Source organism: Aythya marila (assembly GCF_965140915.1).
Source record: "Aythya marila genome assembly, chromosome: 1".
Taxonomy (NCBI): domain Eukaryota; kingdom Metazoa; phylum Chordata; class Aves; order Anseriformes; family Anatidae; genus Aythya; species Aythya marila.
The window spans coordinates 168,895,281-168,920,316 of NC_139042.1; the positions used below are offsets into that span (position 1 = coordinate 168,895,281).

The window sequence follows — 25,036 nt, forward strand, 5'->3', positions numbered from 1 at the left end:
CTGTTTTTCAGATTTTGGCTAAATTGGGTGTATGCAAAAGATGTTAACTTGCTGGTAGAACTTCTTTACGCACAAAAAAAGAAGACAGCATGTTTAGCACAGTATGGTTCCCAATCAAAGTATCTCAACTGTAACCAGACTAGATAGCTTGGTATATGTGCTACCCTTGTAATTCTTAGACCAATGATGTGGTAAGCGCTGTACACTGAAGCAACATTTTTTGCAATAGTTACTTAACTTCTCTGATGACCTCTACAGGAAAATAACTTTATTTAAAAGTAATTCTGTGAAAATATATGATGATCAACTAAAGCACACAAAGTCAGCTGACGTTTTTGTATGTCCAAAGAAGAACATGCCTGGCTATCTTAAATCATCCAGATATTTCTTTCTGTACATTCAAAGTCAGTAGATACTTTAGAAAATTTACCCATCCTTTTCTCCATCCTGCGTTGAGACAGCAAGAGTGGCTTTGTAGTTGGAAAATGTGAACTGCAATCGCAGTACAAGGCACTAATTATAATCAACTGACTGAACAACAAAATAGCAGGAGGATTTCAGTAGAGGTAGATGTAAAGTCACGTCTCTGGGGAAAAGGCAATTCTCACTTGACATGACAAACTTCTGAATAGCCATAAACATGCTAGGAATTGGTCTTGAAGTTGTAATAAGTGTGAAAATCATAGCTGAGTGTTCAGTAAGGGTTAAAAATTTAAATAAGACAAATGTTGGGGGGTTAGCCAGAAAGTGAATAAAAAGCATCCATAATTCCCCTCTGTAAGTCCAGTGTGTGTGGACACTTTCAATATTCTGTGGAGGTCTGGTTCCTCCCTGACTTGTCTCAAATCCATTATCAAAGAACTGGAAAGAAGTTCAGTACAGAGTGACAAAGATGACCAGATGCAGGGAATAGCTCCCACTAAGAAACAATTTAACATTAATGACTAATGGAGGTATGATAGAAGTCTATAAAATCTGGGGTACAACAACTGTTTATACCTTATTCCTACATCTATCAGCATCTGTTACCATCAAGAGTGATTGTAAGTTCCAAGTACATTAGGGGAGGAAGTTCACCACACTATGCAGAGTTAGCTGATCAGCAGATATTCTGCCATAGAAAATAATGGGTGTTATATTGGCTCAGAAAGCAATTATATAAACTCAGAAAGAAACTCACAAACTCACAAAGAAAATCCTTTAAGACCTATTGAGTTCAAAGAAGCTGTTCAGTGAGTCCCTGAGTCCCAAGCTTTGGCAGATGGGACAGTTTACCAAGGGAGTATCATTATATTCTTCTCCTGACCTTTTAGTTTTCCTTTGGCATCTGCTGTTGAAAGCTGGATACTGGGCTAGGTCAGCTTTTAGCATGATGCGGTACAACTGTCCTTATGTTATGGGGCAGAAGCACATCAAAATAATTTCATTCATACCATGAAGCAGCCAATCCTCACTCCTGGTCTAGGAAATCTGGCAGGAGTTCTGTTAAAACTGAAGCTTGTGGACTGAGTCAGCACGGCACAGTCAAGAACTATAAATATGGAGACCTGCCTGAAGCACAGAATATAATTAAGCATCCTCTAGTACACTTTGTTTCATAAGTTAATAGTATTTTCCATATTGCTTAAAAAGAAAAAAATTACAGCAAACAAAAAACAAACCAACCAAGGGTTTTGTTTGGGATTCTTTCTTTTCACCTGTAAAGAATCTTAACTAGAAACCAGGGGAAAGACCAGTGCTCAAGGGACCATATTCTTGACACAGAAAGTATTGCAGGGCAAGGGATGTCTTCTCAGATGGTGAACCAGTATATAACACTGCAAATAAGCCACCAGTGTCATGAAATTACTGGAATTAAATCAGTCACTTTTGATGTTTAATTGAGAGTACAATTCTCTTGAAAAGGAACTCAAAGAGAGTTAAAAGGAAAAGTTGGTTCAGCATGTTATTGAGTGACATTAACAAGTAATTAATAGGTAATCTCATATACTATTGTTAATGTAGGCTTAGAAGTTGATTTATCAAGTGTACTCACAGAGACTGCAGGCTGTGTAAATTCTGGAGTGCTTCAGTAGGAACCTGGCGTAGTTGGTTATTCTGCAGCATCCTACATTTTGAGTAGCACAAAAAAAAAACAGAATCAACACAGTAAAGGTGTTTTTTTTTCTATTGCAAATTTTCTTCTGAGCTTACCTCCTTTGTACCGGTTTTACCTGAAGATTATAAGCAATTTACATAAATGCTCCATTTACCTGGCCTTTTCAAAATTCTGTTTCTCTTCAAACCAAACAAATACCCGTAGCACAACAGCCTTGTTAACAGCTACACATCAGCTTTAAGTGGGATCTTTAGAGCAGGTGAGGAAGTTAATAGATTAAATCTTACTTGCTTTTGATACGTTTTTATAGGTGTGAGCTCCTAATTGCCTCCAGTGATTCTGGAACTGTCATCCTCATTGGGGGTTGGACCTGATGATCTCTTGAGGTCCCTTCCAACCCCTACAATTCTGTGTTTCTGTGATCCTCATGTATTGATTTTTTTTTTCTTCTGCAATACTTCAGTGTTTTATTTTGATAAAGCTCTGAAGGACTGAGTCTTGAAATTCTGACCCAGGAAGATGCTACTATGGCCAACAGGATTTTTAAACGTATGAGGAATTTATGATCTGTTTTGAATAAATTTTTCTCTGTAAGAATTGCTAAACCTTTCCCAATGAAATTATTTTTCTCAAAAGAAAGGTTCCTTGCAATCTTTTAGTGTGCAAAGACAGAAAAATCATTTTTCATTCCAGTAGAAACTTTTCTTCACTTTGAGCATGGTTCCATTCACACTGCCTAATAGCCTTGTTTGGACCAACTCCTACATATGTAAAAGGACTGTATTTGGGTGACGCTGACGTAGTACATGTCTTCAAAATGAGGCATATTGAGACATTGTATATGAAATCATTTTTTGGCAAGCTTAAAGCTTCTAGGGCCAACAAGAGCTACAGCTGGCCAACTTTAGAGCAGATGGAGTGGGAAGCCCTTCATACTTCTTTCCCACTTACATATCTTTGCAGTAGAGCTCTGTATATTTTTATAGTAGCATCTGGCTTAGCTTGACACTGCCTAGGAGGCTGGCATTCTTGTTAATAAAACAATTTCTATGAACTTTACTTTAGGCAAAGATCACCTCCATTAGATATATAGTTAAATTTGGTCTGCTAATAATTTTTTATCAACCGTATATATTGTCTTAATACTCCAAGTAACATAGTGTCTAGTTATTTTAAATAATTTATCTTAGAGTAATTAGATTTCAAAGAATAAGATACAAAATAAGAACTGGATTTTCAATTGCACTGTGTTCTACAATAATGACTTCCCCCATCCCAGCTCTCAAGAAAAGGAAAAGGCAATTTACCCCCACTTTTTTGTGATCATGAAAAGTCCAAAGGCATTTAGACCTGAACTCAGAACTTTTGAGACAATTAAAGAAACTATTAACTGAACCAATTTTTACCTTTGATATTGTACAGAGACATCTACTTGATGAGCAAGTTGTTTTTAGAATGCCATTAATGTTTTCCAACCTTTGTGTTTAGGATATTTTCTATATGAAAAAACAAAGATTTAATGATGTTCATATGTATCTTCACTTCAGCTGAATTGTTCAAAATGAGCTGATCAAAATATGTAATTTACTTGATCAAAACTTCACTGGTTAATTAGATCCCTGGAGCATTTAGGAAATCAGAAATATATCAAACAACACACAGTTTACTTACAGCACTTTAAGACTGAAAAGGCCAGCAAATGCTCCCTTAGGAATGTATGTCAAGCCATTTCCTGCAAGACGTCTGCAAAGTTTGAAAAAGGAAAAGAAAAAAAGAGTGAATACTTCTACTCTTCATGTGGAATTAATTTGGTTGTTAAAAAGTGCAACACAGCTATGTTTGAACGACTGATGCCAGAGGCAGTAGTTTAAGAGCCTCGTTTTGTCATTAATACACTTTTAAAAGCAAAAAATCAAGAGGAGCCCTTAACTGTACAGTTGATTTACTGACAGCTGGACTGCAGAGACAAAATGCAAGTTCATTATAAATCAAGCTTACATGTATGGTTTAAAATGCATATCTAACTCTTCATAGTATCCTTTTTAATCATTAGACACTCAGTAACAAAAATACAGGTACACTGACAGCAATAGCATCATTAGACTTAAAGGCATGCACTCTTGGAATTGTGCATGTACAGTATTTGTGCACATTTAATAAAGCTCTGCGTTTAACAGATGTGCACATAGTATTAAAATATATTCATGTAGTAGTGATTACAGTTCATTTTACAGTAACAACACATAAAACTTCTGTACTGGTGCAATCACAGTATTCCCTGTGAACAGACATGTAATAGTTTGTCTTAAAGTGTATTTGCTTAAATTTGTAGGGCTTTTTCCCCTATTTCTGTTGCATCCTCCTTCTCAGAATGCTTGCATATACTTTACAGACCTAGGTAAGTACAACAAATACCTCTGTAAAGAACATTACCCAGCCAAAAAAAAAAAAAAAAAAGCAATGTGTAAGATTTTTGCCTATGGAAGAGATTCTGTATTCTGTATTTGATGTGAAACAATGCCATTGGTATGTTCCCCATCAGTGGAACTCCAGAGCATCTTGCATTTACCCTCCTGACATTCCAGTCCATCAGGAATGTGCTAGGATACCCGTTCCACAGCTGGAAAATTGACTGGCTGAGGTCAGATTCCCAGTCAAGCTCCCCCAAGTGTGTGTCAGTAGAGCCATATTGTCTGCTCTTAGGTGGCCACAGTTGTGGGTTGGTGTGATCTGACCTTTGTATTTGCACACCAATTTAAGCCAAATGGAATTGAAATTTCGCATCAGCTAAGATAATGCACATCAAAATTGCAGACGGTTACTGCAGGCCAGCTGGTGTGATGGCTGAGCTGACATTTGGTTTGGCATCTGGCCCTTTAGGAAAGACCACAGGACTAGATCCACAAAATGCCTTAGGTATTGTGCTGCCAGAGAGGAACCTGCAGCATTGAAATTGGCATCAGAGTTGTTAATCCTGTTCATTGAAAAAGCCAGATGCTTACAACCTCCATCCCAAAGATGCAGCACCAACCGGTTCTTAAAATTCATCTTTCTTTGGAGCTTATTTGGCCCAAGATAACTTCAGGTTCCTGGGCACACCTCTTTAGACATCCTTTTCATACAGAAAACAAAAATTTGGCCACAGAGAAAGAAATTGTGATTCCAGATGCTAACTCCAAAGACTTTTCAGGCATCTTTGATTTGTGAAAAAGGACCTTCCCTGTACACACACACACTTGTTGGGTGATAGGACCTGTGGCTCTTCCTTTGTGTGCTAGGCTAGGCATGCCAGATCAGTTCCCTGAAAAGAAACGCCGTTTGCAGATCACAGACTAGCAGAGGCTAGGGACCTCTCTAATGCTGATCACAGTTATGATATGGAGTTTTGGAAAGACTATAGACTATTTAACCCCCTCAAAACTGTTATTTTGCTGATAGGACTGGATATGAGTCTGGACATGAATCAGAAAGTGAGGAGCTTGTAAAACTACTGAAAAAAAAAATAGGTACAAGTACTGAGGTTTCCACTTGCAGAAAAACGTGCCTGCTTTGTGTGTCATATGTAAAACTTAATAAAGAGCCAAGAACTAAACTCCTATCTCCAAAGATTCAAGCTGGTGCTTCGTCAGGCCACCATCTTTTCCTAAGAATGGCCATGTTGCAGTGAATTTTGTAGTTGTTGCAACGCAAACTGCCACACACACATGTTCATACTGACACTTGGAACTGGACTGTTCTTTATTAAAAGCTAAGAATATCAGACCCTTTAAGAGCTCCTGGAGAAGGACGCTGGTATGGGAAGCATGCTCCTCCCTGCTCCAAATGCAGGACTGTGGCAATGTGACTGGGACAATGCCCAACCTTAGAGTTTTATTTCAATGTGTAATACTTTTCCCAGCTTAAGAGCATCATTGTGTCTTTCTGTGGTAAGCCTTATAATATTTGGCTTTTTTTTTTAAATTGACTGTTTTAATTTTTAAATTGGTTTTATGGTACCTGTGATGCATATCTAATATAATCAGAAGGAAATACCTATGCACAGAGACATGCGTATACATGCACATGCCACATGTCTCACTGACATTCAGCATGGTTTCAATGAGACTGTACTGCACTAGGTTGCATTTAAGCTAGTCTCTGATGGCCAGAATTTTTCATTTAACTTTTCATTTAACTTTTTTTCCCGTTTCCTTCTGTGGTCAGGTTTTCTATCAAAAAAACCCTGTCCTTGGGAGAAGATTTGCCAAAGTAAACTGTTGTCATTCTGATTGTAAGGTCCGTTTGGATTATCTGGCCACCCACAATGTACCACCCGAAGAGCACGATTTCTGCACGGCCCCATTTCCAACACCTTTCAGAGGAATATCTGAAGCTGACAGACAGGTATAAGCGAAGGATGCTGAACCATGTTCCTGAGATGTTTTGAACGATTGTTTCCTGCATTGTTAAACTGAGATGTAATTTTTCCTTCCTTTGTGTGTGTGTGTGTGTGTGCGCGCGCCTTTTTTTTTCAGACTCCTAACCCCTTGTTTTGTATTCTGCTTCTTTTCCTTTTGGATCACAACTTCTCGACTACTAAATGTCTTGTACAGACACTTCAGACAGGAGAAACCACACGGTTTTGTATGCAGAGCTGCTGTATTTACTCCTGAGTTTTTCAAACCTCAGGTCATTCTTGTAGTTCTGCTTTGATTTGATTTGATTTTCAGTTTGAAAAGAGCTCTCACTGATTTTGTAGACAGCGATTACTATAATTTATATGATATTTCTCTGCTTATGCAGCAGAGGATCATCTTCATCATGTATAGCCCATCATATTTCAGTAGAGGACTAAATCAAATGTATTGCAAATGATCAAATACACATATGTTTGTGCTGTTCTCTCATCAGGCAAACTGACAGTGTCAGGAAAGGTAGACTTCTGGCAATATTTATTTTCTACATAATGATGTTGTCTGACCTGCAGTTACCAAAGTAAATTCTTTCTCACAACACCCTTTACATGACTTTCCATGGAATCAAAGTCAGGCAAACCACCTATCCACTCCCAGGATGCTCCATGAGACCACTTCTGAACACTGGCACAACAGCAGTATCTTCCTTTCCCAGTTCTTTGGAATTCCCCAGCATTGTGTGATTTGGAAAAAATAAGCAATAATGATTCATTGGGTTCATTATCTAATTCTTTCAATATTCTTGGATGAAAGTTAGCACACCAGATCTTTAAGACATACTGCAAAGCTCATTCAGTCTGGCTTATTTGTTCCCAATGTTTTTAATGCCTTCCTTGTGGCTTTTTTTTTCTTTCTTGCTATTACTATGTTTATTTTCTCAGTCTTGGCATAGGGGAAAATGAATCCCCTTGTTGACACTACAGGTATCTATCAAGCATCTGTCAGAGTTTACTCTTCTCCATTTCAGGGATTTTATTTTCCATTACCCTAAACTATTTGAGGGAAGCTGCCCAGTACTTTTACTGAACTTTGGATGGACTTTGGGTACTGATTTCAGTCTGGATGGATATTGCTTTCCCTGAACAGATGAGGATGGACATCCTATCTGTCTCTACGGTTCAGTATTTAGTTATGATTTCAGAGAGCAGGAACGAGCTAGCTTGTTCGATGCACTTACATAACCAAATGGCTGGCTTCCATTATTTGAAGAACTTTGAATTTCAATTTAAAAAAGAAAAATAAATCATTGTTATTTCCAGCATTTCTGAGATTTATTACTTTGGAAGTATCACATTAAATAAATTCAGGCTCAAAGGCATCACATCTCTTTAATGAAAAGGTAATCAATAGTACACAGTATTACTGACGTTGGATCACATTTTTAAAGCTGCAATACTTTAGAACTAGATTTTACTTATGCTGCTTCATTTCTCTTGCAAATTAATGGAGGCTGGAAAACTTAAGGGGATGTGCCACTATATGCTTCCCTTGCTACCTGCTTCTTGACACTCTTGAAGACAAGATACCGGGCTACTTTTGGCTTAAGCACAGGGTAAGTGTTTATGCTACTGCATATTTCTTTCTGAAAGATGTGAAATAAATGAGCTGACAGAAAAGCATGTTGCCTCTATCCTTTCAAATGGCAGCAACTTACAAAATGTGTTTCAATGCTGTTCAGCCCAGCTGGCAATCTCCGCTCAATGTTGGAACGGTTGCAGTGCTACAGGTCAGGTTCGTGTCCTGTTCTCAGATCTAAGAAAAGGCGGATCTGGTGTCTCCTCTGAGTATTCCTCATCTGTTTATCCCTTTTACTTTGTATTCTGACTTCTCCTGCAGTACCACAGTTCTTAGAAATGGTGGTCCCCACATCAGGAGAACATTCCTAAAGACAACACAACTAATGAGGCACCCACAGAAAGTTCTGAAAATGATCTGAACCTTTTTGTTTTCCATCTATTGGTGCCCACGTCTGAAAAGAACAGCTTTGTTTCTCAGAAAGAAGCAAATAAACAGTTGTGACTGAATGCAGTCAAGTATTTCCATTTCAAGTACAAGATTTTTTTTCACCAACTCAAAACTGCTTTGTGTGTGTATGTTTTCTGCATCAAAACAAGTGCTGCCTGGTGCCAAGCCTCTTCTCATTACCTGCTGGGATGTAACATGAACTTCAAACACTAAGAAGTCTTCTCTCTACAGCTAATGAACTGTGTCACTTAACAAAAAAGCACCTTTTCCCCACCTACTAGAAACTGTTGCAAACCTAACCTAGCTACTCCTCACTGTCTGCAGCAAATAGTGACAGTAGGATATGGATAGTGGCTGCTTTTCTTCTTTTTTTTAAGATCTAGTCCAAAAAATGCTGAACAAACATCTGTAAAGTGTATTTCAAAATCTGGTAGTATCAAAATCATAGGAAAGATATGAAAGGAAGATAATCATCTCCTTTCGAAACAGCATTCATTTATATTAATTAACACCCATGCTGTATTCTAACAAGACTAGCACAAAGGAATTTTCTTCAACAAGTGACTGATCAAATCCTGCAAGGTGTAGAAATGTAGGAGAAGAGATGTTACTCTGTGTCTTCATATGGCTCAAGATACAGCAGGCATAAGCATTACAGAAAGAGTTAAGTTGCACTGTTAAGACATAAGAATCCAGTGAATTCTCTTTTAATTCTCCTTCTGAACAGACACAGTTAAGTAGGACCCCATTACAATCAAACTTAAAATAAATATATTGGACTCATTATTATGCTGGTAATCTACAGGAGCAATACCAGATTGTGTTACTAAACTAGTGCAAATGCATGTCCTTTAATAAAGATTGGATTACATATCACAGACTAAAGACCCTTAATCACTACTGCTACATTGTGTTTAATCACTCTTCATGCTGTTTGCTCATATGTGTTTCAATATTCTATACATAATATAGCTACGAGTGCAACTCATAATCATCTTTCACTGTGCCAAGATATTGAAGGATATCAACAAAAATAATTCCCCTCTATCTGGCATTTATCTCACTTTGACTCTGCATTTTACTTCTGACCATTATTTCGTTGATTTTATTTGAGGAATGAGAACAAAGACTGCATGTACTAAGACAATGACAATATGAATTTGGTCATATAAAAATACATATATGTAAATGTAAGTTTAAAGATGGGTAGGTTACCATCAATAATACTACAACTCAGTTTTACATTTACCTGTTTACTCTGAAAACATATTCCATTCCTTATTTGCTACACTATATTCTACAGTTAACAGAAAATTGAAAGGAATTATAGAGACAAACCTAGAGAAGAAAAAAAAATGGGTGAAAAAAAGCCTTTGTTCTTATGAATAGAAATTGGAAGTATAGAAAACCTGAGACTGAAAAATTCCTACAGCTGGGTCAGTTCTGCTGCTCTGTGGTACTAATGCTGCTGAATTTGGTGCTAAAATGTTAATATCACACATACAGAATTTCCCTAACATTTATGAAATTGTGAATTGTCTCTTTTATACCTTGGGTACAGAGAAGAAATCCTTTTGTAATTCAAAACTTATTTCTTTAAAACCTGATCCCTCCTCTCCAACTGCCATAATTGTTCTGAGTAACCGATAAAGGTAAGTGTTGAAATCTTAGTCCCATTGATGTCTGTGAAAAAATTTGTGTTGACATAAGTAGAAACAGGACTCATTCCTGCATCATGCCTCAGTATCGTATCTGCCAGTGATTCACCTACAAGTCGCAGTAGCACTAATACCAGTATTAGAACTACAGTCTACATTTCCAGTGAAGGAAGCTTCACTTTCTGGAAACACAATCTGGAAGCATAACACGAAAATGCATATTTCAATTTTTATTTCCTTAAAAAACTTATTTTGGATATATAAAAAACATAGCTGTTGTTCAAGGAAGAATTACTCCTCTTGAATCTTTTGCTTTGATTTTCTTTCCTTTCAAACTTAACCAAAGACTTGCATGTGCACAATACGTACACTATACATACATATAGCTTAACTATAAAAATATATATGGAATATATCACATATATTTCTACAGTTATAACTTTCCTCAGTTTACATACACATCATTAAATAGATAACGCTAAATGTTCTTGCTTATCACATTGAAATAGCTCCGATAATATGGACACATATCCAGAAGTCAACTAAAAAATTGAGATTAGAGTTCAATTTTATATTTATTAATGATTATTCTTGGGCAATAGAAATGTATGAATTGATGGGTGATTAATTACTGCGTTATTAATTAATTAATGTATGATATCAGTGTATATCTTCCAAAATGTTTTTGAAGAATTAGTTTGTTAGATGAGGAATTTAAATTTTACTCTATGTTTTAATTATCTTTTTATATTTCAATCTGTCATGTTAATTAAAACTGTAATCATTACAGTAATATAAAAAGAAATGTGGGTCAAATGATATATTAAAAAATCTGATGCTCAGAGAGATCAAAGAAAAAATGTATAAAGATATTCTCCTTTCTTTAAAAAAGGGGAGGGGAGTGTGCAAGTCATAATTGTGCTGTATATTATGCTTATTGCTACTTACAGTTTAGTAGGAAATTCAAATATAACACAGTTTGCTCTTGCTTTAGGGCCTAATTGCCTTTTAAAATGCATGTGCCAAATTCTCAGAGGGTGTAAACTGGAACAACTCCAACTGACCTCAAGCAGTTGGAATGAAATCAGTGTGTATTTGATCTTGAACTGGCTTTGATAAAAGAGATCTCAGATTTTTGTCAGTTAAGGATGTGGTCTAAAACATACTATTTTTTTCTCCACTTATAAAAGGGAGAGCCTCTTTCTGCACCTGGCATGATCCAACAGTGTGTTCCAGCAACTGCTAAGGATAGCTGATCTCTCCTTTCATGAAGGTGTCCAAGGCCAGTGCTGAGAACAAACTGCTTTGCTCTCAGTGCAGCAGCAGCCAGCTCCCTTCCACAGGGCTCTAACAGTGAGTGGCCTTTTGCTACACAGGCGGCTGGGTACCTGCCCTCTGACTTGTGGCATGGTGAGTTGTTAGGAAATACTCCAACATCAGCCAGGAAATCCCATGTCAATTCCCAGGAGCGGATTCCAAAGATACCAGCAATAAAAGAGTGAACTTTACCACCACGTTTGAAGAATGCTGTCACCAAATCACTTGTCCCAGAATAATCTTCAATTTGTTATAATACTTTAAGTGTTACAACAAGATGGAGCAACAAATGGTAGGTCAGATACATTACATTTCCTAGTTTGGGTCTTTCAAGCAATTAAGTAATACCAAAAAACTACTGGAGAAATTACTGCTAGCCCTGTTTGGAAATTAAAAACAAAACAAAACAAAACAAAACCTACCAACAACTTAGAGATAAGAACTGTGCTTGTGAACTTATTAGATACAGATGTAATATTGACTGAACTCAGTATCTGTAATACTAAGTGAAAAAATGAACAGTATAGGTATCAGCACCAATCACTGCTCTGAAATCAAGCAGCCTACAAACAGGTTGAATCACTGACAAAAGATTATTTCTGCATATTTGCTACTGCAGTACATGCACAACATGGAAGACTTAAATTAAAATCCTGCCTGAGGATCTACAGATACATAGCACATTTAATAAAGCATAGTTTCACTTAAGTTAATTAAGTATAATTTCACTATCTGTATTGATCGCGAAACACGAAAAGCTCTTCCTGTGTATTTATTTGATAGTGTCAACTAGTTCCTAATGAATAGTGCTGGATAATAAATTACAAGTTCCAGAAAGAACTTAAAAGTTACAAGCTGAAAATATACTTAATGTGCATTCAGTAAGAGCAATGCAGCATTATTGACAAGGCTTCTTGGATATCGACATAGAGGATTCATTGCTCTTACTTGCATGTGTATCCTACTATTTTCACTTCTCTTTTATCTTGTTCTCCTCATCCTCACCCCTTCTGCCCCTTTACACCCCAGATACACAGCGGTGTCAAGGCTGCTCCCTGCAACTTGCGTTAACATTGCAAGAGTAATTGTTTGTCAGCACACTGTTCTACAAGCAGTGCAAGCTGCTCTCATTTAGTAATGCATTTTCCGCATTGTTTGTCTTCTTTTTGTTACTCATCTTGTCATTATGGATAACACAGAGAAAGGGCAGTCTGGAGAGGGGACACAGCCACAAAGCAAAGCTCTTTGTTATTCCTCAGCTTGGTGGCATCAAAGGGACCGCGACAGAGGCAGTGGCAGCTCCAGAACCATTGGGGCCCTTTTTGGTGAACGCAAATGCCCAAAGCTGTCATCTTGTGCAGCAGGAATCTTCCCTGCCCAGCTTTGCTCTTTTTAAGCAAATCAAAATAAATGTGTACGTAAAAAACAGGGGAGAATACTGTAGTTGCTTCCGATTGATTAATTGGATAAATACCTTCTCACAGTTTTTACTGGTGTATGGTTAATTTCAAAAAGACTGGTGCACTTCCCTCTGTCAGGGCTTTCAGTGCCTCCCTGTCTGTCTCAATGCAAAACTGTGGAGCCCCAGTCCTGAGTTATCACCAAAGTCTGTCCTACAGCAGTGGAATTTACGATGTGCCCCTGGCTGCTTGCCTGGCTGGTGACAGATACAGCTCACCGATAAACACTGCGTATTGAGCACAGCGGCGTGTTCTGAACAGATCACCTCTACATGTGATATGTGGGTACGAAGGGAAGAAATTAAATACACAACTTATGTGCCAGCTATCGCGTAGCACCTGAATTACCTAAGGGATTGTAAGTCTTTTAGCAGTGACTGTTCTGGAGACATTCACTGATGGAGATGGCACAAGCCAATTTCCACCAGGAACAGCTCCCGTAAAACCTGCTGTGCAAAACCCATTAAACTAATATTTAAGTGACATCGGAAGGATGTGTGTGGACAGTTTAAGGCACTAGCTGATACCATATTTTTACTTCTGATGTGCATGTCCATTGCAGGTATTTTTACTTTTTTGCCTTGGAGGTTTCTAAGTCTAAGCAGATTATTCTTTGGGAAAGACTTTGTTATTTAAGCATCTTGTCCAAAGTATGTTCAAGTAAATTAACATTCCCCCACTTTCTCCAAAACGTTTTGGACTATGGCTGCAGCACTTATATTTACTACCAAGTTCCATAATAGTAAGAAGAGCAGAACGATTTTTCAGTGCTAGCCATAATGAGTCTGTATCAGCATGAAAATAAATATGGTATACGACCCCAGAAGCTAATGGTCTCAGTTTTCAAAGACACAAATGACTAGAGAGCTCAATCCCACCACTCCAAGGCAGTGGGGAAAAGAACACCTAATTCCCACCAGCAGTTTTGAAAACCTTTTTGTAGGAAGAGAGAGCAAACAGACAGAGAAGCAAAAGGAAAACAATAAATAAGAACAGATGTTAATGAACTATGCCTGGTTATTTAGGACATCATTTTCATATATACAGTGGCTGCTTGACCACAACATGGAGGGATTTCCACAGAAATGATGGTGAGGGTTGCAAAATATCAAAATATGTCTGTTTTGCATTGTATCTATAATTCTGCACTTCAGTATTTTAATAAGATCCATTTTAAAGGTACTTCTGCTTGAGTAACTGATGTAATAATATTGTGGGCAATGTGAAAAACTGTGGACATATATGTAATTCTCTCCAAGTTTTTTTTTTTTTTTTTTTTTTTTAAAGAAATAATGTGTTTTGGTAAGCTTTACTGTATCTATATGTAGGTTACAATTAATTTAAGATGACTTTCTCACTTGATTTTGTTAAATGGTCTTACTCTGTAGGTAAAATAAATGCAATAAAACAATCCTGGTTTTGTTCCTTTCTTTGTTAAAATATTTAATTTGTTGAAAAACAGCAATGACCTAAAAATTACTTGGAGTTTGGCTCATCTATGGAGTGTTCCTGTGTTTAGAATTGAAATAAAAGCTTTGTATATATGTGTGTATGCACATATATTTATATTATTATATAGGAATACATGTATTTATACTTATAGGTGAAGATAATTCTAGTTGGAGATATTTGTAGTTAAGTCTATTTCAAATAGTTTTAAATGATTATTGGCTTTCTTCCTCGCTCTTCACAGAGATATTAATTTATAAAATAAAACAGTTTCAGGCACTGCTTTGAAGTGTTAGTAATCCCAAAATGATATGTCTACATTCAGAGGGAGTTGTCTGTTAAACTCTTAAGAGCCCTAGCCTAGGTAATTCTTTACATTTTCTAAAAAGTTTTGTTTTGTTTTGTTTTGTTTTAATGCAATACTCTAACTTATTGCTCTATTAATACAGTCATACTAAACACGATGTAGAATGACATACATCTAGAAAAACACACAGAATTGAGTCGTGGGCTCAGTCATACTGATAAATATCTGCTGTTATTCTGAATTTATAATGAAGAATTTTACTTAATGGTGTACAAGTCCATGCAAAGCAACTTGCTGATAATCAAGAAGCTGAAGCATATTTTTTTTCTTGGTGGGAGTTCTATCATATGCATTTTAAGAAAAAATGATGGTCCTGAAAGGCCTGAAAGGTCCATCATTTTCATAAACAGAAGATCTTGCTCAAAACTAAACTTTTTAGGGGCTAGAACAGTTCAGTTTTCAAAGTAACACGATGTTTTCCAAGATTTTAGGAGGAAGAGGCACCTCAAAAATACAGCATAGTTTCAATATGTATATGATCAATAAATACCAGGCATGATCACAACTGCAAGAATGCTGCTTGCAGAGGTGTCTAACCTTGGCTGGAAGAGTGGATCAGAGTCAGCCTAGACGGTCAGAATTAGCTCAACAGACCTGGCTTATACATCCCTGCTTTGGAGTCAAAAAAATTACTTTGACTCTCTTAATAAAATCTCAGCTCTTTTTGGTTAATGACCTGTAAGTATTGCCAAACCACAGATCCAGGACATAATATCTATGCTCAATCTCAGTGGATCAGTTGCTTGCCTTTATCAAATTTTTGAACTAGGCTTCTAATAAAGGGATTACTAACACATTTTTCAACATTAAAAAGCCCTAGAAAATGCATTTTTAAGCTCCTGCTATTTTTGTATTTCAAAGAGTGGGTGGCCATTTCTGAGACGCATTTTAACCTCACGGAGACATCACTTTGGTCTAAAGATCTTGTAAAATCTTATTTTACAATGTCTGTATTACAGACCAAGTTAGGTTTTACAGTTGTCCCATTTATGTAGCTGAGTAACATTAACAAGACAGAAATTCCAGGTAAGCTGGGAATAAAAATCATGTAGTAATGCCTGGATGAGCAAAATAATTTTAATACATATGGTCACTGCTCAAAAATGAGTATGAAAGGAGCATGGGAACTACAGCGGTTGTTACTCCTTACTTCAAAACGGAATATCCAATTCCCTTTCTATTGTCTATACTTTTTTTCTGAGTAATACTAGACTGAATTGTATTATGTGGCTCTGAACACCACAGACGCTCTCAGCACATTGGGTTTGAATTTGCCTTAAGAACCGGTAATCAGTTACCTCACATCTTCAAAGGCTTCACCTTTCTATGGTTATTTGGAAAGTGAATACGAACAGGAAGGCTGTCACAAAACAGCATCAGAATGATTAACTCGTGTGAAACAAATGGAGGAGCTGACAGTGGGCATCTATGGCAAAACACAGCAATGAAATATTTTCCTTGTACTATCAGTGGTGAAAAAATGAAAGTACAGAATTTGGAAGAGAGGGATAGTGGTTTAATGTTTAAGGTGGAAAATGTATACCCAGTAGAGTTTTAGAGTTATTGACCAGAAACATGACATAGACTGCTGAACAGTCTCTCAAACAGTGATGTAAGTCTTGCTATTTGGATCATCATCAGGAAATACGCAAAGGACAAGACAGAATTAAAAGAAATAATGCTTTGTAAATGTGAATGCTGCCATTCATAGATATAAGACAGTCAAGAATATAAAAGGTGAAAAAAAGAAAAGAAAACAGAAAAGAAAAACCTGCTTGCAAATAAGGTGTTGTTCAATCTCAGTATCACCAAAATGGTTTTAATTTCTTTCTTTTTCCTCATATATGCCAGTTGGAGAGACCAGGTAGAAAAATTCAAATGACTGTTAGCAAGGACACCAAAAGTCATCAGTGCAATAGCCACCTAAAGGACATTTAAATTGCAGAGGACCATGCACATTCCATAACTTAGAACAGACTCTTTGCAAGAATGGCAGAATCATGACTTTGCATATCTTATGTGGAGTTTATGGTGTGCTAGCAGCTAAACTTGCTAGAGAAAAGAAGGCTTTCACTTTTAAAAGCTTATAAAGCATGTTTCATAATAGGCTAGATGCTTACACAGTTCCTTTAATCAACTTTTAGAGGTACTCATGCAAATGCAGGTGCTAGTTTTTTTTTCCCACAAGAGCTGTGGTGCATCATTTAGAGTCTCAACCACTCCTCAGGAACCTAAATTTTCTTTTAAGCTTGGGTCATTGTAACTAGGGTCACTGCTAAATCCAGGTCTCATGAAAGCACAATACTTTTCACTTTTGGTTAGTCACCATCACTTCAAAACAGCATTCCTCTTTTGATGTTGTGCTTGATCAGCTAGTCTTTGCAGCACAGTTTTTCCCCTCGGTGAATGTAGTAGATAGCGTAACTAAGCTTTTTGAAGGATTCTGCGTTTTACAGTCAGCCTTCAGGGATGCTAAATTTAAGAGTAAGGAAACTGTAATTAAAAGTAATTAGGACAAGAAGCATTGATACTACGAAATGTGGACTCAATTGTCCTTGACACAGGCAGAATGAGGCAGCAGGTTTTGGTTTTGATTATTGCTTTACTTGCGATTTTAATAAACATGAGCCAGTATTCAAACTTTTAATATCCTGCTGCTTAGCTATTTCCAAAAAGCAATCCAGTTCTTTTAAGCAGTCCTTTTTTTAAAAATTTTAATTTGTTTGGCTCTGTCCTGCCTAGAGAAGTTGTAGCCTCTTGGTAACTCTTTTATAAGTTCATTTCCAGAATCACAAGCAATCGTTTTTTTCAACTAAGTGTTTCCGCATGTGCCAAAAGTGTCAGGCTGACAGCTTTCCTGCGCCGTTTTATCTGGTTCCCACAGTAAGTATGAGAGACAAACACAGGAATGTGTCTAGTGCTGACTATGCCCATCAAGGATACAATGATACTTACAGCTCTTCCAGGAAGCGGAGATTGTGCACGGGGTTTGAGGGCAGCTTAGTAATGTTGTTCATACTGAGATCACTGTAGGGGAAAACAGACAGAGACTTAGTATGGCATGCCACAACTGTGGTATCCAGCTGTTCATTCCACACATTTTTAAGTACTACGTTAACAAAAATTAGTTCCTCTGCCAGGATTGATGAATCATTATCTAGTTAGCACTTTAAACATTCTACTTTCCTATGAAAATAGCTTTGTCAAACCAACACAGGCTATAGCATGTTTCTTGTTTCCAAAGACTTTGGAATGTTTTATCATGCTCTATAAATCAAGCTGGAATACTAAACAGCCCTGTTAGCCTACATAATTTTAATAAACTGCTGTACTGTACTAAAATTTATTTGGAGCAGTAAAGGAAAACTACTATGGTTTTCGTTGTTATTGCATTGTAGCACACTGTTGGTATACTAAAGTAGACAAGCAAAAGTGCACAGATACAAACTACCTGCACAATTCTTTACATTTAATGAATATGGAAAAAAATTTGCTTTTGCTGCACAACCTACTGGTTCTGTTGGTTTTTCTTGTGTTACATTAGGTACCTTAGATGTCCCCAAAACCCAACTCACTTGAGCCAAAGAAAGGATGTATTTTCAAATAATAAACATCCCCTTTCTAGAGTGCTCTTTTTTTTTGCAGGTTCTCAAATTGCATTAAATAAGTGAAATGAACCATAAAACAAGGGTGTAATGTGATCCTGCTCTGTAGCACACTTCCTGGTGGGGTTCCACGGTAGTTCCTGGCACAGGAAACAACCAGCCATAGCAGCTCTGTCAGAGCTCATTCAGGCTACATCTTAGACTAAATTTCATATAATACCTTTTTATTCCTAAGGTGTTTCTTCATTGTTTTCCATTGTCTTCTCCAAGCCCCATACTATCATTACAATTGACTTGCATTAAGAATAAAAACTGTAAACAGGCTGCATAACAAAATTCTACCTGGAAGATACGACTTACATAACTATGTCAAAATTATTGTAGACGCTGTTAAAAATATTAGAGAACTTCATATTTTATGCAAATGTTATGTGATCATTTAAAACAATCTACTCAAATATATGTATTTGTAGCAGCATGTATAGATTCTAGCGACTTCGGGTAGTAGCTGGATAACTTTATTTTTTCCAGCTGTTGAGAGCTCACAAGGTAAAGAAGTTATCTATACTTTGGTGGGTAGGGGTCCTATTCCTATTCCATCCAGTTTTTATTACTCACAGTCTGTTTCACATTACAGAATAAATGTTTTTAGTCAGCATTGTTAATTTTGATGTTTGATCTTTTGCTGGATTTTAAAATGTGCAATTTAAAAACATACTTCACGTAGAGATTTTGAAATAAAAGAAATGTGTTAATACTTCACGACAATTATCAAATCACTATTGGGTAAGGTCTCTGCATCCACTTCAGAATCAAGGTATAATTTCAGAACTGTGAACTTATTAAATTCATTCTTTACTGTAATACTTTATCACCTAATTCTTTCATACAGCTTAGCAGGTTATTACCCTTTCACTTTGATAAAGGCTCAAAGGATTTATTCTGGCAAAGGAACAAATACATGGATTTACTTGGCAAGATAAAAACTCACCCAGGTAGTGAATCATATACTACTGAATATGAAGATAAAAATGATATTTTAACATTGTTTTGATTGTGAAATTTTCAACATATATCTTAATGGGTTTTTGCAAACACATTAAATCACATTTTAAGCTTAAAAAGCCAGAGTTGTTTGAAAGTGGGAGTGATACTTCTTCAAATAGACATGTATTTAGAGCACTCTGTAAAAACAGCATTAATCAGTGCTCTGTCTGACCAGGAATAACTGAAGCCTGTTTTTATAGTATATTAATTCCCACTAGTAGTAGACAGGACTTTTCTGATATCCAAGTCTCCCAGCTCCTGACCCATATCCGATGATACCCGTGATAAGCGATCTATAGACCACGCTCCCTCTATTATCTTAAGATGATCAGAAGAAGAGAAGGCCACTTTGATTACATGCTTTGATGCACAATGAGAAAATCAACAATAAATGTTTTTCTTAAATACTTCTTTTGATGAGGAGGTGGATTTACCAGCAGTGAATTCCAGTGTCCTAGTCTCCTTTTCAGATTCCACTTATATGATGAAGTATGTGTTCTTCATCATATGACAGAAGACAACCTTTTCTTGTTCCCAGTCTACACTGCAGTAGTTGCTAGCTCTTTTAAAACCCGTTAGTTAAATAATCCCGCTTTGCTAAATAGGTTCCTTTTTTTTTTTTTTTTTTTTTTTTTTTTCCTTTTTCCCAAATTATTCTTTTCTTGAAACATAAAATACAATGGTATTCTTGTGGAACAAGACATCTGTATGTTACCTATACATATTGTTTTTATTTTTAACAACTTTCTCATAAACAGAAATTACTTCCAGATTTGTTCAGTAACATCTTTCCAAACTAGTTTTTAACACACTGGTAACTAATATACTGACTACTGCAGTCTATGTTGGCAATGTGTTGTTGTGATTTAAGAATCTAAGGAAGACTGCTGTAGGGAGAAGTAATATCTTTTGATTAGGCTAACAGATACATCTGGAAAAAACGAGAAACTTTCAGACACAAAAATCAAAAATCTTTCCTTTTCCCAGCTGTACCAACTGGCTGATTAGATAACTCTTTCTTCTAAAAACCTTACATATCTTGCAAAGCAGTTCGTCTGCACTTATCGTTCTTAGGTTCAGAATACTATTCTGGGTCAGAATCACCATGGATGCATTTCATCCAATTTTTGTTCACTGAAGGAACTGAGGGACTTAGGAGAGAAGTCTCATGACCCAGAGCTACTTTTGGAGTGATGTACAGAGAAGCAAGACAAACAAAAAGAGTTGATGCAATGCAGTCAGCCACTGAATCTCATGTGAGCAATGCTGCAAAGTTTGGGCTGCTGAGCAGAAATTCTTCATAGTTCTCCAGAGACAAATGAAGGAGACTCTTAGCAAAACTTGCCAGCCTTTTTACCCTATTGCCAAGAAGACATAGCTAGGATGAGATTTATGTCCATTAGCTAGATCAAGCACAGCTAACAGCCAGAAAGAGCAAGCTGGTAAATTGTAGGCTTATATATTATTACTATGAAAAACTGTAACAACTGTGATTGATCCGTCTTATGTCCTGCACCTGCAATGCTGTATTTCCAAAAAGTGCATCAAACAGGTCTTCTGATTTCTCTTTTCAGTACTAGCCTGTCAAAATCTGTCATTTGCTTGCACTAAAAAAGAGAAGGGGATGAAAGGTGGCTTGCACATCAGGATTTGTAGTGTAATGTTGAAAAATTGTTAAAATCAAGGTCTTCAACTATCCCCAGAAGAACTACTTGGTTTTTATATCAGATCCATTCTCCAGTTTTCCTTTTGTGCGTGTGCGTGTGTACTCAGCAAAATCAAAACCGCTGAAACTGCAATTGTTTCTTGTCCAACTCAGTAGAGTCTTACAGGCTACAGTGATGAAAAACTTACAATTATTATAATACTGAAAAATCTTTAATAAGGATGTAACACAACTTTTTCTATATTCCACCGCTAAAACACCCATAAATCCCACTGATGTCAGTAAGACCTGCATCATTAAGAGTACATGCTGGGTCTTAAAATGCCCCTATTGTAAATAGCAATAACATCAGATCATCACGTATAAAAATCAACCTCCCCACAAGCTGAAGAACTGTGCTGGAAAGCTGATAGGCTATTTTGAATAGTCAAATGAACACACCATCTCTTCTCCAAGCAGCATTCCTGCAGCCTGTTTCCAACTGCTGACCATAAAATCAACATACAAGCAAATGATACTTTTATCTTGTCAGAAGATAAAAAAGATCTGCTTCAATGACTGCATTGGCAACATGGCTCGCTATAATGGTATCTTAATTATACTCTGTGCCAATCAATCACCAGGCTGTGACTTGAGAAAGGAATCCTACCTGTGATGAAATCGTGAAGTACTATGGCAGATTATCTTCTGAAGGAAGGAGAATATTGCAAACTGCAACATACATCTATTCTTTTTCTTTTTTCATGGTGACTATACAGAAAAATTCCGAGCATTTGCAAAACAGTCTAGAAAGGTAAATACAACAGGTCTTCCTCTCCCACTTCCACTTTTGTTATCTGTGCACATACACACTGAAAACAATATCCAGTTACCATCTTAAAGGTAAGTAGTTCACCATAAGTTCCCGAAAGCCAGTAAAATAAGTTAAGTGAACTAGTTCTTAACATATAATGGACGAGTCTGGAGGCCAAGTTACTAACCTGTTATTAGCTGTTATTACAAAAGATGTTTCAGTGACTATTCATCTTGGAATCTGTTTTCCACGTTGTTCTTATGTCCTTTAAAGGAGAACAAAATCTGTCTTGGCACATATACAAGGCTCCTACAGTTCATCTATTACTAGGTTATACTTCTATTATACTAAATATTACAAACTTTTCTACCATCACAGGGCTAATACAATAATCCAGTATTAATTAACAGTTGGAACCTAACTTTTAGAAAATGATCGTGCCTCACTACTAGAATCGTTAGTTATGCTTTTTCTAGGCCTGCCTTGTCCCAACAAGATGTATTAAGAATTATTTTTAAGGCAGCCTTTGAAAGATAAAGCACTAACATTAAAACACTGGCAACAGACTGAATGCACTACGTTCCTACAAGCTGGGAACAGCTCCTACACTAAGGCCATTTCCTTAATCTATTTACAGCAAAACTGGACATTATCTTACATGTAGTAATACAATATAATGAAAAGGGGTGAGAATTGCTACTGCTGTTCCCTTGCTATTTTTCTAACATAGCACTCTCACTCTCACTGTTGGCAGGACACTTTACTAGCTCCCCTGGTTCATGGAGGAATGTGCTAGCTATTAAGCTCCCGCCATCTACTACCGCAATTGCTTCACTATGGATATTAAAAATAACTTCATCTGCTGCAGTGACTTAAAGGAGATAAATCTACATGTATTTGCCAACGCTGTAGTAGTCATTTCTATTTCTTACAAATAAATTCCTATAGCACGTCTTCATTCAAGGGTCTCCATAAATATATAGAAGAGTAACTATCATCGTCTCACAGAAAGGAAACTAAGACACCTAATGGTGAAGTGACGTGCTCACAGTCCATTAGCAGGTTATATATACACCATAGAAGAACTCTGATGATGGTTTGTCCCTTTCAAATCAGATCCCACTTTCAGATCCCACTGTCTGCCCCGCAGCATTCACGCTGCTGTGTTCCCAATGGTGGTGCGTAAGCTGTCAACAGCCTCACAAAATTGCTACACCCAACTAGGAGCATATTTTCATTCCAAGAGTCCTAGATTATATCATTTTTCAAAATCGATATGCAAATTGGTAGACATGTGCTTCCATGTTTAATATCAGCCATGCAGAGAAGCACAGGACAGAGCAATAAGCATTGGAAGCACTTCCTGACGATTAACTTGCAGCACGTCTTCTCACAGCTAGCTGCAAGCTCCACCTGTGGTTCTTTGAAGGACTCCATGGTAAAACTATGATTACGATATGAATTTGCACTAAGTGATTCACATTTCAAGCAGTAAATCTTTTTGTTTGGAAAAATTTTCCGGAAAAAAATAAGTGGTAGGTATAAAAGAAGAAGCAGTAAAGAGGGAGAGCTGTAACAGACATCCCATGTAGCAGGCAACCACCCCATCAGTGTATTCGTAGTCGACAACAAATGACAATAATGTGCATATTTTGTATGCACATTAATTATGACCCATGCTAAAGTTAAATATTTAAGATGTCATTATCCCATGAAGTATGACTCATAATTGCAACTTATCAGCAACTGATCTCATTCTATACATTAATACGGAGATGATGCAAAGCTAAAACAAGGTTGCTTGTCACTCAGTTTTTACAAAAAAATTTTGTGACTTCACTTTGAAGTTTGCTCTTTCCATAGACCCAACACTTTTGTATTAAAACACACCCTGGAAAAAGCAAATGAGGTTGTGTGGTCACATAAGAACAGACCCTGTAGCGCAAGTATGTGTGTCAGCCCCCCTCCAAGAGCTTTATGCTAGTTTGGGGCTAGTAGCCCTATTGCCCCCCGTGCACTTCCCTTCCTTCCACACACCAGTGGTGCAACTTCCAGCAGTGCATTTTGCTTACAGAAGATATAAGATTTGCGATTGTAAATAGCTATCTACTGGAAGGATCTGGTGCCTTGAACTGTAGTGATCCAGCCAGGTCAGGAGGTCTTCATCCACACTTCTCTGCTGTTGCCTATTGACATGGAACCCATTGGGTGAGCACTCAATAGTGGATCCAGGCAAACCACGCTGCTGGATTCAACACGATCTAGCAAAATGCTGTGGTCAAAATTTGAACTTCCTCATATCTGTCACTGGGTCGCTCGAATGTCTTGGAGAACAAAATCTGGTTTATTATGGAAGCAGCTCTTTATCACAGCCATTTTAAACAGCACACATTATTCCTGAACATGGTAGGCAATTCTGTCATATAAACAGCCATCAAAGGCTTGCTTAGATCTAGACTGCAGAACATTTGTAAAGCAAACAGTACGTGCATGATTAATCTTTTCAGGAAACAATTTTGCCATTCAGTTTATCCAAGACTCCAGCAGAGGGAGCAGGGCAGAGCAAACAATTAGGGTCAAAAAGAAAGTAAAGATCAAAGATCAGATCAAACACACACAGTGCTGAATTAATCTGACAAGTACCTGACATTTTATTTTAGGTACAAAGATTCCTGTGCTCTGTTTTTCTTGTATATCAAATTCACAATGCTCCCTGGATGGAATTATCCATTTACTTTCAAAGCTGATTCATGGCTGTTCACTTGGCATTGAAGACTCAGCTTGGTAAGTAATAATTACCAGGATAAGTTACAAGAACATTCCAACGTGTCAATCATTTACTGTACTTAACTCACATAATTTACAGCTTAAATATCTAAAGGAATATTTTATAACACAGGAGCTAGCAGGAGCAATTAAAGGAGGCCTGAATGGAATTCCTCTTTCTCCCATGCCCACAGATTGCCTTAGCGTGTTTTTGCTTTATGAGTTATTACTTGTTTCTGCTGCGCTAATTCAAATAGGTTATATGAGAACTGCAGACACCATTTATCTTGTTCAAATACTGAAGACAATAAACAACAAGAAAACACATCAGCTTTTATTGCAATTTATGAAGAAGACTACTAGACTCTTTGTTCTGTTCTTTATCATCACC

The 25,036-nt window shown here is 37.0% G+C and overlaps 1 protein-coding gene across 2 annotated transcripts in view; it reads right to left on the reverse strand.

Moving 5' to 3' along the window:
• Positions 1-25,036, reverse strand: part of LGR5 (leucine rich repeat containing G protein-coupled receptor 5) — a 90,674-nt gene that overhangs the window by 36,378 nt on the left and 29,260 nt on the right. For both annotated transcript variants that reach the window (XM_082784485.1, XM_082784484.1), the window contains exons 2-4: positions 17,724-17,795; positions 3,770-3,841; positions 2,036-2,107 (exon numbers count right to left, since the gene is read on the reverse strand). In XM_082784485.1, the coding sequence (XP_082640611.1) occupies positions 2,036-2,107; positions 3,770-3,841; positions 17,724-17,795 (216 nt within the window). The remainder of the gene's footprint in view (positions 1-2,035; positions 2,108-3,769; positions 3,842-17,723; positions 17,796-25,036) is intronic.